This window comes from Rissa tridactyla, chromosome 6 (assembly GCF_028500815.1).
Source record: "Rissa tridactyla isolate bRisTri1 chromosome 6, bRisTri1.patW.cur.20221130, whole genome shotgun sequence".
NCBI classification, from domain to species: Eukaryota; Metazoa; Chordata; class Aves; order Charadriiformes; family Laridae; genus Rissa; species Rissa tridactyla.
Genome location: NC_071471.1, coordinates 32,173,149 through 32,185,344, shown reverse-complemented (window position 1 = coordinate 32,185,344; position 12,196 = coordinate 32,173,149). Strand labels below are relative to the sequence as shown.

Genomic DNA, 12,196 nt, shown 5'->3' with positions numbered 1-12,196 from the left:
CTCAGCTGTCCAAAGTAACGCAGAGCACTGCAATGCAAGCTTTCACCTCATGAGTTTGAGGTCCAATAAAAGATTGTACAGCTTTAAAATCTCATTTAAACAAAGCACATTGACCTAATGATACATGAGAGGAGCCAAGGGAACATACATATATCCTCCCACTATGACAGTCTCGCTAAACACAGATATTTCTAGACTTACTAACAACTTGGTGCCTTTTCAAAGCTACACATTCTTTTTATGCAAGAAGGGCAATGGCAGCTCTCCGAAACCAGACTGACCTCTTGAAGACTTATTGCTCAGCCTCAACTAAGAAAGGCTGCTTCTTCATTCCTTAGCAGTCTCTCTACAAGGAAAGAAGAGATGCAAGTTCGAATAACTGTTGAACTTCACTACCAAAAAATATGCAGAAAAATACAGTTTTCCTCCTTTGTGCTTCCTACAGCAACACTAAATCTGAAAAAAAAAAAATCAGTGAAAGATTTGTAAGCTGTGACTAGAATAAACCCTGCAAGACCCAACGGCAAAGCATGATTGCTTGAGAGGATCTGTGTGGGCACCAAGTTTCAGACGACTGTGGGAGTGATGTTCTGCAGGAAAGGACACATAAACACCTACTGGATAAATAGGTTTTGGGTTACAGCTGGAAGGCTTTAAAATTTTTTAAGTACTTTTTTTCCTACTGTACTTTAACACAAATACTCACATAAATAACTCTCATGCAGATGTTAGGCCACAGCAGAAAAGCCAGAGGCTCCAAGAAGTCAGCGACAAATGCTGCTGCGGGATTTTTTTTATTTTTTTTTTTTTAAACAGAGAATATATTTACATAATATAGGGATGAATTTCAATACAAATAAATATTATGGTAGATGGCAGCTTCATGCCATAGTTCTGGTGATGCCAGCTTCCACAGCTCTTCTCCAACTTATTCATTCCTTTTCTTACCATGCTCCTTCAGATATGTCACCGCAACTGCTTGTGGGCTGATGCTTGGTGAGCTCTGCGAACTGCTCTGATGGGGAAGCGAGGGAGGTAAGAGAAGGAAAACTCTGACCAGGTTTGTTTTGTAGGTTATTTCTCAACTATGCCAATCCCCTGGTCTGTCTGGCAGCTGCCTGAACAGAGGGAGCAATGAGGAAGGGGGAAAACCTCCAGGCGGCACTATCACCAAAACTGGACCTTTTACATCAGTATGCAAAAAAATAAAGGACTCAAATAAACAAACAAACTCTACTATGCTGGTCCTACAACAGCCCTCTACAGCAGAGAGGGCTGTTATGACTCTTTTGGTTATGACTTTGGTTGAACTCACGATTTTAAGGCCGTTCATCTGGAATATGGTTTAAATCCTTGTTCCAAACTATATTTCATCTCAAAATGAGGTATTTTTATTTGATGCCAAAACATATCTGTTGCTGGATAACACAAACCATCTTAAGTCACCAGTAAGGGAAGATCTGGTGTTTGGGTGGTGGGTTTTTTTTTCTTTTAAGAAAATAAGCTATACTGCTAACATTAAAAACAGTCATTAGAAGACAACTACGTAGAGAAGTATCCATTCTTAGGTTGAGAACCTCAGCTGGAGAAAGAATGAAAAGAAGTATCTCCAAAAGTACTTAATGATAGAAGTATAGGAAAAACTGGACACAAAGTCATAGACCAAGGACTGGCAGAAGAGTTTTGAAAAGTAATTACAAGAGGAAAAGTTCCAAGGGGACCTGACAGGGTGTCTCCCCTCATAAGAATCTGAGGCATTGAGTTACACACCATCTGTGCTGCATTTCCACCAGGAAGACAAACTGACAGTATAGAGCTTCAGAGTCATAAATTTTTCAGAAAGGGACACAAAGACAATTAATTTATCAAAATCATGTTGGCAGCAAAACAACACACAAAGAATACTGAGAGCACAGCGCGTAGATGAAGTTTTGATTACAAGCATAGATAGGCAAGAAAAAGTTACCAGAATTCTCCACAGAGAGAGGTAAAACACAGTAAGATTGTAAAGGCTACTACTCAAGAATACAGCTTTTGTAAATTTAAAATAGAAATTTAATTACTTTTCATCTGACAAACACTGCTAATTTTGTCAAGCTTCAGCAATCACAATTAAAATTCAATAAAAATACACACCTACAATCATGCAGTTGAGATGACACAGCAATTGTATCTGACTTCCCACAGCCTTGGGTCCTTTGCCGCTTCTTTCACTGAACCTTTTTCTGAGCAATATACACATTGCCACTCACTATTCCCTGACATTTGCTGTCAGACCAGTTCAAGTGAGATAAGGAAGTAGAATCATGTTTTGTGGGGAAGAAAAAAAGAAGCAGCAGCAGAGACAGTATTACATGGGAGAGACTGCAAAGGCCTTAAGAGAAAACCAGCGAGTAACACAGAAAACAGGCAAGGGCTTAAAGGTGCAGCCTGTGCCCTGTCTTTTCTGGGGAACGCAACCCTGCCACAGAGGTTTAAATCAATCCTACCACAGAGGAGGGTTGACCAGGACCATTCTTCAATTCTTTCCTCCCCTGGCATTCAAATGCTTGAGAAAACTGCAATTATATTATTTCAGACAAGTTAGGGGGAAAAAAAGAGTGCGGTGAAAAACACCCTGATTTATTCTAGGAAACTCTTGAGTAAAAATCATCAAAAGACCAGGTTCCCTCTATCCTTCAAGTCAGTACTGCAGTCTGTAATGAGAGGACCTTCAACTATTACTGTTGATCTTTGCAAATGGTGGTCATTTACGTTTTGATTATGTGGTAAAAAGAGTTGATAAATAGAGAGTACATCTAAACTGCCAAATAAAAAACCCTGAAACCCAAACAAGATAGTTAATGTACTACTTCACCATGCAATTTTTCAGAAACAATCCCCTGAAGGCTTTGCTCTGAGCAAAGCATGAGATGGCAGTTCAGGGATCTAGAGAACATTGGCAAATCAGTTGCACTGATTTTTTATAAATATGTATATATAAATGTATATACTCTTTTTTAAAAGAAGATCCAGCTATGTAGTGTCTATTTTAATTAGCGAAATAAGTAAACACAATAATTAACATGATCTGAAGGTCTCATTAAAAGATTGCACCAGCTAATACTATTTTAAAGGGATTAAACTACGTCTATGCAAAGCTTGACAAGCATTTCAAGATCTGTTGGGTAAAACACCATGGACACTGGATGCTAGGTTACATGATCAGCGTTTAAATGACACCGCAAACGATCCCTGGGATACAGAAGATTTTCTGAACAAATACAAATTTTATGCAACTAATATTTAAATTTCATATATCCAGCACTGGAAAAAAAGAACCATAAGGACAATTTAAGTTTCATGTTTCTTGAAGATACCGTATAATCTGTTAGACTGACAAAGTAAGGCAAGTTTATTCCAGCTTCTGGTCCTATCTGGTTTTAATAACTGACTTCAGGCTCAGGCTAAATTCACTGGTAACAGATACACAACTGCAAATGCCCTCCACCAACACTTTCTGTGCCATATGCAGCGTTATTGAAGATTCTCAGACAGCCTCTCCAGAAGTGATCTTTTACAACACCTCTAAGCAGGCGTGAAGGCAAAGATAAGGACGCCTAAGCAGAGACTGTGCAATCTAACATGAGCTATATTTAATTTCACAGAGGATTGCACAAGTCAGAAACAAGCAAATTGCGAATAGTTTCAGTTTTCTTTATAATTAGCTGGCATCCCTTCAGAGGGGCATCTGAAGTGGAGAACGCAATGGACATCTTGAATGGGACTTTACACAGGACAGAAGAGAACGTACTGAAAAACACTTCACCTCTCTTTACTAGTCTAAATCAATACTATATCGAAACACTGACTGTTCTCAGAAACTGTTTTAAGAGTTAAACCCATCCCCACTGGCAACACCCTCACAGCTCACTATCAGCAGTAAATATCTTGGGCTGAGAAACTTTTCCATAGGCAGCAGCCAAAAAAGTGCTTCCCTGCTTTGGTCACTACTGTGATTGTGTGTGACACGTCAGAGCTCCAGGAGAGGAAAGCTCAGGGATCAAAGTCCAGGTTATCGAGGAGGGCAGTGCAGCAGCAGCGGGAAAAACAGGCTCACACACAGTTAAGCAGACAGTGTCATCATACTCCAGTCACCATGGCAGAGTCACTGCCCAGTTATCTTCCTGTTGTGTCCTCCTACACCAAGCAACAGCTGACAACTTTAGTCTTATTTACATGGCATGAATATACACCATGAAGGTGATGGATGGAAATCTGTGAGTTTGGGGTATTCTTTTAGACATATTTAAGTGAATAATTTGAAGGTAAAGGCTTATTTTATTTTCTGGAAAACCAGGCATTTTCTTCAAGACCACTTTTTGTATAGGTAATTGCTAGGTATTTACTAAATTAAGTATTAGACAATGTGTGTATATATATGTATAAAAATTTCTAAGCTCATTACAAACAAAATTAATAATAATTCTTTCTCTCAAAGTTCTGTTCACCCAAGAAAGCTGAGGGAAGTATGGTTCTGTTCAGATTTGTTGTTCCTCAGTATTGAAGTCATATATCTAATCTTACCTCCAATAAGGAAGCTAAATTATAAAAGAACAATCACTGGGTCAGGAATGCAAGTACCAATGCCCTATTATTTTAAACTTATTGTTTACCAATGCTGCTAGTCATTTGCAAAGAAACAGTGCAGGTCAACCAGAGAGAGTTTTTTCAGCTGCCACAAGAACTCTGTAAACAAATAATTCCTAGATACTAAAGACAGAGTTCAGCAATGAGTGCTGATGTCAGAACAAGCCACGAAGGAAGCAATCGGAGGAAACACAAAGATAAATGCACTCCTACAAGTCATCAATATGATGCAAATCCATAAGTGCGTTCTGTGGGCACCTAAAATTTAAAGGGAAAAAAAATGGTATTTTGGACTCGCTGCTCTGCAATAGGTTCTCCGGAATGCCTGGAATCTCCTGACAATTAAAAAAGGCCCCAGCAGCAGTAAAAGTAGACTATGCAGCAAGGCTGGGAGAAAGGCAAAACCCACAAAGGGTAGATTTAGCAGTGCTCTGCAGCACGTTGAAAACCCAATCACCATGTATGGTCACTGCAGATCACCAGCACCTGCTGTGGGTCAGGGCAAGGCACCAGCTTCTGCACAGAGCCACAAAGGTGCCTCACATCCTGCTTCCAGATCATTTGGGATGATTTATCTCACTCTTGTTCACATTTCTCTGTCTACCATATCCAACATAACCACTCAGCCCTACTGGTAAGGAAGCCACTTAATCTGCTTCGACACTTCCAGTACAAACAACTTTCTTTGAAAGAGCAGAGGAATTCTCCCCCAGATCACACCTCAATGTCACTTATCCAACAAGGTAACCGTGCTCAGCTGGATGCCCTCAAGACATTACTCAGCTTTTTTCAAAAACTAACATCAAGAACTGTGATAAAACATAGAACACAGACTATCAGTCCAGACCAAATAGGAAAAAAGAATGTTAGTGACTTTTATCACTCTCTTATATCACTGAAATCAAATCGGTGAGCTGTAATTTATGAATAATTCTTTTCTGTTACAGTTCACCTGAATCACCCACGGTCTACTCACAGTTTTTACATTTTTTTTTTCCACTTTTTTTTTATTATTATTATATGCAGGTTTTGGGGTGTTTGTTAGTTTTTTCCAATCTCAAGAACTAAGCAACAGAACTCTGCATTCTCTAAAAGTAATGTTTTTTACGCCTAGTTAACTGATTCAATACACACATACTTTCCTGTGGAAAAAGATGAAGCTGCATCATTTAAGGATGTCGGAAAGAGGTGAAACCTCATTAAGCTAATTTACAAAAAAGTGCTATAAGAAAGCTTACCTGGCTCCTAATATATATTCACACATACAAAATTAAACTTGCCTCACAAACCCTCTCTACCAAAATCAAGACACAGAGTTTAAAAACCAATCAGAACCTATCAAAATATTTTTTGTTCATGTCTTTTTCTGCTAATGCTAACCTTCTGAGATTCATAAGCTTTTTGCTGGCCTAATGGCAGAGAGAGAAACAAAATGCTAAAGCTTTCCTTTCTCCTATAAATTTGGCTTTTAGACCTGTCAGACGAATTGTTCTTCAAGACATTTCATTTATTTCCCTGTAACTCCTCTTTCCCAAGACAGGTTCTTGGGAAACTGACCTCTTTTGCACCACATATTGAGACTGGAGAGAGTTTTCTGACTAGCGAGATTGATTGAGGAGTATTCTCAGACTACACAAGCTTTTATTTCTGAATAAGCTGGCCTATGGCATCCCCATCAGCTTTCATCTCAATGCAGCAGCTCTAACTGACTCGGGTTGCCATTTGTGTGATTTTGTATTGTATCAGTTATGAACTCCCATATTACACATACAGGCAAATACACAATAAAAGAGTTAAGCTTTCTAAAAGGCACCTTACAAGACGTTTTCATAAACAAACACACTGTATGCTGCACAAATTATTCAGATCAACTCTTCTTTGTTAGAGACATTCCAATGAGCTCCTAAAAGCAGGGACTGTCTTTACTGTCTGTATTTTGCATCTAACAAAGGCAGCTTTGTTCCAGTAGAAATGGCCTTGTCATGCATTAGAAGCCTATCTTGGTGTTTCTGGAGAGTTTCCATTAAACACGTTCTAAGTCGAAGTCCATAGATGTAAGCTTTAAGCACTTTTGTCTAAAGATATTTTTTACCAGTTCATGTTCTTTAGCTCCCCAAACTTTTGTCTGAGCAACCAAAACCACTGATAACTACGCTCATAGTTAGTGTAGATTTTCTATCTTTAAGTAAAGAAAACGCTGCTTAAAATATAGTATAATGGGACAGATGCTCAATGTTATTACAATTTCATAACAAAAGGATGGATTTTGCTACCTTGAAAGTGGGAAGCGATAGCTTGGAGATACTGAGAAAGAGGCTTCTGTTTTAAAATCACTTTCATTGTTTACACAAATGAGGTTGTGGAAAGCCAGCACAAAGTTTTGCTAGAGTTTAACAGTATTGCATAACTCGGGAAACAAAATGTGTTTTCATTTAAGTTTAAAAATGAGTTACAAATTCTGTTTTTACTCCAAGTTATAAAAAACAAGTTCTTAAACCATTAGACGTTCCAGACAAGAAAGAATAAGATCATAATTTTAGGCTAGTGTGGTATTTTTCCATTCTTTTTTTTCCCCCTCCCACTTCCTTTGAAGACTATTAATCAAAAGGGTTGTAAGAATTCCCCTAAAAATATTGCTCTCCCCACCCCCATCTCTGCTTTAGATATTTTAAGTGAGAAATTTGAAAGTGGATTTAATGATTTGGAAGCCTTGTTCAACACATGGAAAAACACCGAACACACACACACACACACCTATTCACATAGCTATACTGGTACGGTCAGCTGTGTCCTACAGAAACAATCCAAAGGAGAGGCAAAGTCAGCAGGTTAATTAAACTCTGATTTCTATTAAGCTATCTAAAGAAGATGGCAACCACCCCCCAATACATGATGGTTCTAGGACATCAACATTTGACTAGCAAAACACGTGCTCGTGATACTTTTACAATTCATACTATTCCTTGACTGTAAGGACTTTGATAACCTGCACTCCCTGACAATACTGCTGTTGTACAACTCCCATTCCTGAGGTGGCTGTGGATTTAGAAAATACCCAGCTTCTGGCAAAACACCTCAACTGTAATAGAGAGAAGCCAAAAGGGAATAGGGGGATGGAGAAATGAGGGTATACCACGCAAGTACAAATCTATACCTACTATATAGCTCCTAAATTAGGTTTGTACTTGACACAATAGATTAGACTCTCTCCCATGTATGCTTCATGAAACAAAAATCTTACTACTGCATAAACTTTAGAAGACATAAAATCAAACTGCTGCACAACAGATGAAAAATTCCCCAGACTTTGTGGGGCTTCAGAGAAATAGGAGCCAAGAAGGGATGTTACCATGACTGGGAACGTGAAATTTGAGAAGTTCCACAAAGGTAAATGCAGGTTTAATGCTAAAGAATTCAGAATATCACAATTTCTACAAGAAAGAAACAAAGGAGACAAAAGAAAAGGGGCGGGGTGATGGGAAGGACTGACTCCAGAAATATTCCTACCCTGACAGATTCCTTATCCAACCATTAGCCCCATTTCTGAAATGAAGCTTATATTTTTATGTTCCACAGGTAGAGAGAGATACATTTAAAGTCATACAGTTAAGATCAATCAGTATCTTAACTAGGCCATGTGCATCCTTTAGCCATTGTAATTGATTTCAAACTGGAAATAAAGCATAAGAAAAGAAGCAGAGACATTTTTATTTTTTAGTTATGCAGACCACAGAAATTCACCTACTGATACTGCTATTAACCAGGCTATAATAACAAACAAATTATAACAAAGCAAACCCTCATTAAATAACTTCTTGAAATAAAGTATTCATAACCCTGTTAGTGCACACGCATATGCAGTAATTATCAGAAATCATAAACCAGAATTTTCAGCACTTGTATCGTGTAAGATCTGCCAACATTTTCTTTTCATTAGGCACTATTTGTAGTGTATCCATTTTTCTAGTTATTAATTTTGTACTGAAGAAACTTACACCAAAAAAAAAAAAGCACAGCAGATCATCTTTTTAAAAGAAATACAAGTCTCTGGTGCCAGGTGCTATGGTGCGCACAGCACTGTTCATAAACAGTAAAATGCCTATGCTGTTTACATAAAAGATACCATAGTCACACAGTATGCTGCACATTGAGTACTCAGTAGAAAGTAAACAGTGAGTCAACTGATTAAGGAAAACACTGGCAAGAGTCAATTCTTAAGGGCAAGTATGAAACTCTTGCTCAATTTTTAACAGTTTAATAAGGGGAGACAGCTTAATTTAAGAGGCTGTAAAGACTAGGTATGACTACTCAATGTATCAAGATTTTGCTTAGGAACTGCTTAGATTTGAAGGATGCTAATTCCTACTAAAATACACTATGTTCTTTCCTTCCCTACTAATTTTCAGAGAAACTAACACCATGCCTATCCCATTAAATGTAAGCTCAAACATAGTGGCAAGGTGAGTCTGTCAAACTCATGTGCACGTTCACTGTGATTTGTATTTTCCATCTTCTAGCATGACAATTCTAGCAAACTAGCATGACAGTTTTGGAAGAAATGGTTACCACTCTAAAAGGGTTACCTGAGATTCCAGCAAGAAACCTGCTTTTATGTTCAAACAATTACTAAAATAGTAACCAGAGATCTCCAGATCAGCCTACCTATAAGCTCTCCTTGCCAGAAAAGTAAACAACTGTTCAACTTTAAGAATAGAGCGTATTCTGGCAAGAAGAGCCAGATGCCTCAGAAAACAAGAACATAGGTAAGGCATAGCCCAAATCTGCAAATACTACCATATAATCACAGATAGTACCAACCAAAGCTCTACTGTTCAAGGAGCTGCCTGTGAGTTCTATGATGAAAATATAATGCAAATAAACACGGGCTTACTCACAACACAAAAGCAGACTCTATGGTTAGCAAAATCAAACCTTAGCTGTTTACATTATATTAAATGATTCTTTAGCGCTGCAGAGCACATGTATTTGGTGCTCCCAAAGCATAGAGAATCAAATTCCATTCTAATTTATTTACAGCCTATAAAACCCTAAGACTCTGCATATTAGCAAGTGCCAACATTCGACTTCTCATTCTTAAATTGTCAGGCTTAAATTTTTGCTGAAGTTGCCACCTTGCAGCTGTTCCTTCATTTTGTGGTAACAGTAAAGATACTATTTTGTATACTGCATTTCATTACTTGCTTGAAAGATTTTGCCTACTAGTAGTCACCCTCAGGTATAATTTAAAAAAAAAAAAACCAAAGGTGGTTGTATTTTTACACTTACTTTTTGCTTGCTTCGTAAACATCCGTTATATTGGAGAAAAGGTGATGGCTTTCCGTTTTGGTCATTGTGAGACTCAGTTCCCTGGAATTTTTAAACATCCGGATCAGAATCTCCAAGCTCAGCAAATAAGAATGCTCAGAAGATATCACTTCGAATATTGCCTGCAAAGTGGAGTGAGGAAAGAAAAGACTTACTTGACTAGGTTTTGTTTGTTGGTTATTTTTTTATTTAAAAAGGAAAGCATGGAGGAGGGGTGCAAAGAAAAGTTACTGAATGTAAGCTAGAGATTATAATATAAATATTCACTTCCATCATAGTGTCTTTACTTAGAAATAAGTGATTTAGTACTAGAAAAAAAGACTTTTTAAAAGTCTACACTAAGACTTTTCAATGTAACTGCAGAGTATTTGAAGACAAAAACCTAACACCAACTGTGATCACTCCCCATTCATACTTCCAAGAGGTCTGTTTGGTGTTTTGGTTTGTTTTTTTTTTTTTAATTTAAAAAAAAAAAAAAAAAAAAAACAGGTCTGTTTCTGTAGTCCAGTTGGAAGCTTCCTATCAGACACACTACTGTTGACCAGGCAGTATTTGCTTTCGCTTTTTTTTTTTTTTTTTTTTTTTTTTTTTTTTTTTTAAAAACAGAAGCTAGTAAGTTATTTACTTGAAAGCATTCTTGAGCAACAGAGCTCTGCTTACCCAGGCATCTGCAGAAACGCAAAACCCTTTGCAAATTCAGGTTTTAGTCCTCTATCAGCACTGACACCTTGGTTACTTTTAAAACATGAAGTTAGGAGAGGCACATGAGAAGCTGAGCTATCTGCAGCAGGGAGAGAAGCCTGGAGGCAGAGCGGACAGGCGGGGTGGTAGCCACTATCCCCATTAGTGACCAGACAGGCAGACCTCCAGGACGTCCCCTCACCTCCCACAAACAACTTGTCTTGTTTTATTACCCTACCAGCAGCAAACTTTTAATGGACTCTTAGACTTTGAAATCCACATACTTGTTCCATTGGAAATTTTCATCTCTGATCTAGAAACCTATTCAGCTTTTAAACCTCTTTTACCTCTTCAGGCTTTATTTGCTGTTAATCTGCTCGAGTTCTTACATGTAAATACAAGGGAAAAAATTAAGTAATTTTCATGAACTTTTTTGGCATGAGCTCCACCAAGTCACATTTGTCATCAAGTGCTACCTTCCAGACATTACGAACATAGAACAGTTCCATCAGCAGAGGTAACATAACTTTGTTCTCGATATAACTAGTGTTAATGCTTGCATGTATAATTTCACTGGTTATTTGCAACTAACTTCTCTAAGCATTCTCAAACCAAAGGAGAAATACACACTTTAAATGCAACAGCGCAGATCTGATTATTTAGAAAGGCTAATGCCCATGGCTCTACACAGAGAGAGGATCTCACACCTGACAGTCTACAGGAGGAGTTCACTTAGATGGTCTGACATATGTGCTCTAGAGAGACCCTGCTCTTCCATGACCAGCTATAAAGGCAAGGACGACTATAGGCAGACTGAAGGCATCTTCCTGAATATTCCCAACTGACAAATGAAACAAACCATACTAGCAAGAAAAAGCACAAAACATTCTGCTGAGGACATTTGTTCCTAAGATTTCTTAACTAGTTCAAGTCCAGTGAATTCTGCTGGTGTTACTAAGGCAAGCTTTTGATCAAATACAATTTCTCTTGGGCATCCTGAGACTGGTGTTCACAGACTGTGCTTTCAAACTTATTCTTGCCCTTCTAAAAACTCTTCTTCAAAGAACTGAGATTTTAATAATGAAATAAGAAGTTTTAGATTTCTTTGAACAAAACAAACCAAAAAATCTGATTTAGCTGAAGCCTTAAAGGCTTATGCAGTGCCAAGATTTATGAGCTCCACAAAAAAACGACACGGCCATTATACATACAAGGAAAGGAAGTCTAATGTACATATCAGTAGTCTCTCCATCTCCTTACCTGCCTAAAAAGCTGAAGGACTCTGGTGCTAGGTAGCTAGGTAACAGCTACAACATCCTACATATTACTCACAAGAGCGAATGCTGCTGTGCAAGAAGATATGCAAAGGTGATGCTTAGAATAATGTTAAATTGCCTGTCTGCCAACTCTGTCAGCCTCAGGAATCTAGAGAATGTATACATACATCAGCCAAATTCTGGCAGCAAATCTACTTACTGTGTGGCTAACAATGTGCAGAAAGTAGCCTAAAAAGGGCATTTTGGCCCTTACCCAGCAACTATATTTCCAATCTTCAGTCTCA

The 12,196-nt window shown here is 38.1% G+C and overlaps 1 protein-coding gene across 1 annotated transcript in view; it reads right to left on the bottom strand.

Moving 5' to 3' along the window:
• The window catches only part of ARHGEF26 (Rho guanine nucleotide exchange factor 26), a 55,926-nt gene that overhangs the window by 30,701 nt on the left and 13,029 nt on the right, over positions 1-12,196 (bottom strand). The window contains exon 5 of the mRNA XM_054206306.1: positions 9,916-10,076. Coding sequence (XP_054062281.1) covers positions 9,916-10,076 — 161 coding nt within the window. The remainder of the gene's footprint in view (positions 1-9,915; positions 10,077-12,196) is intronic.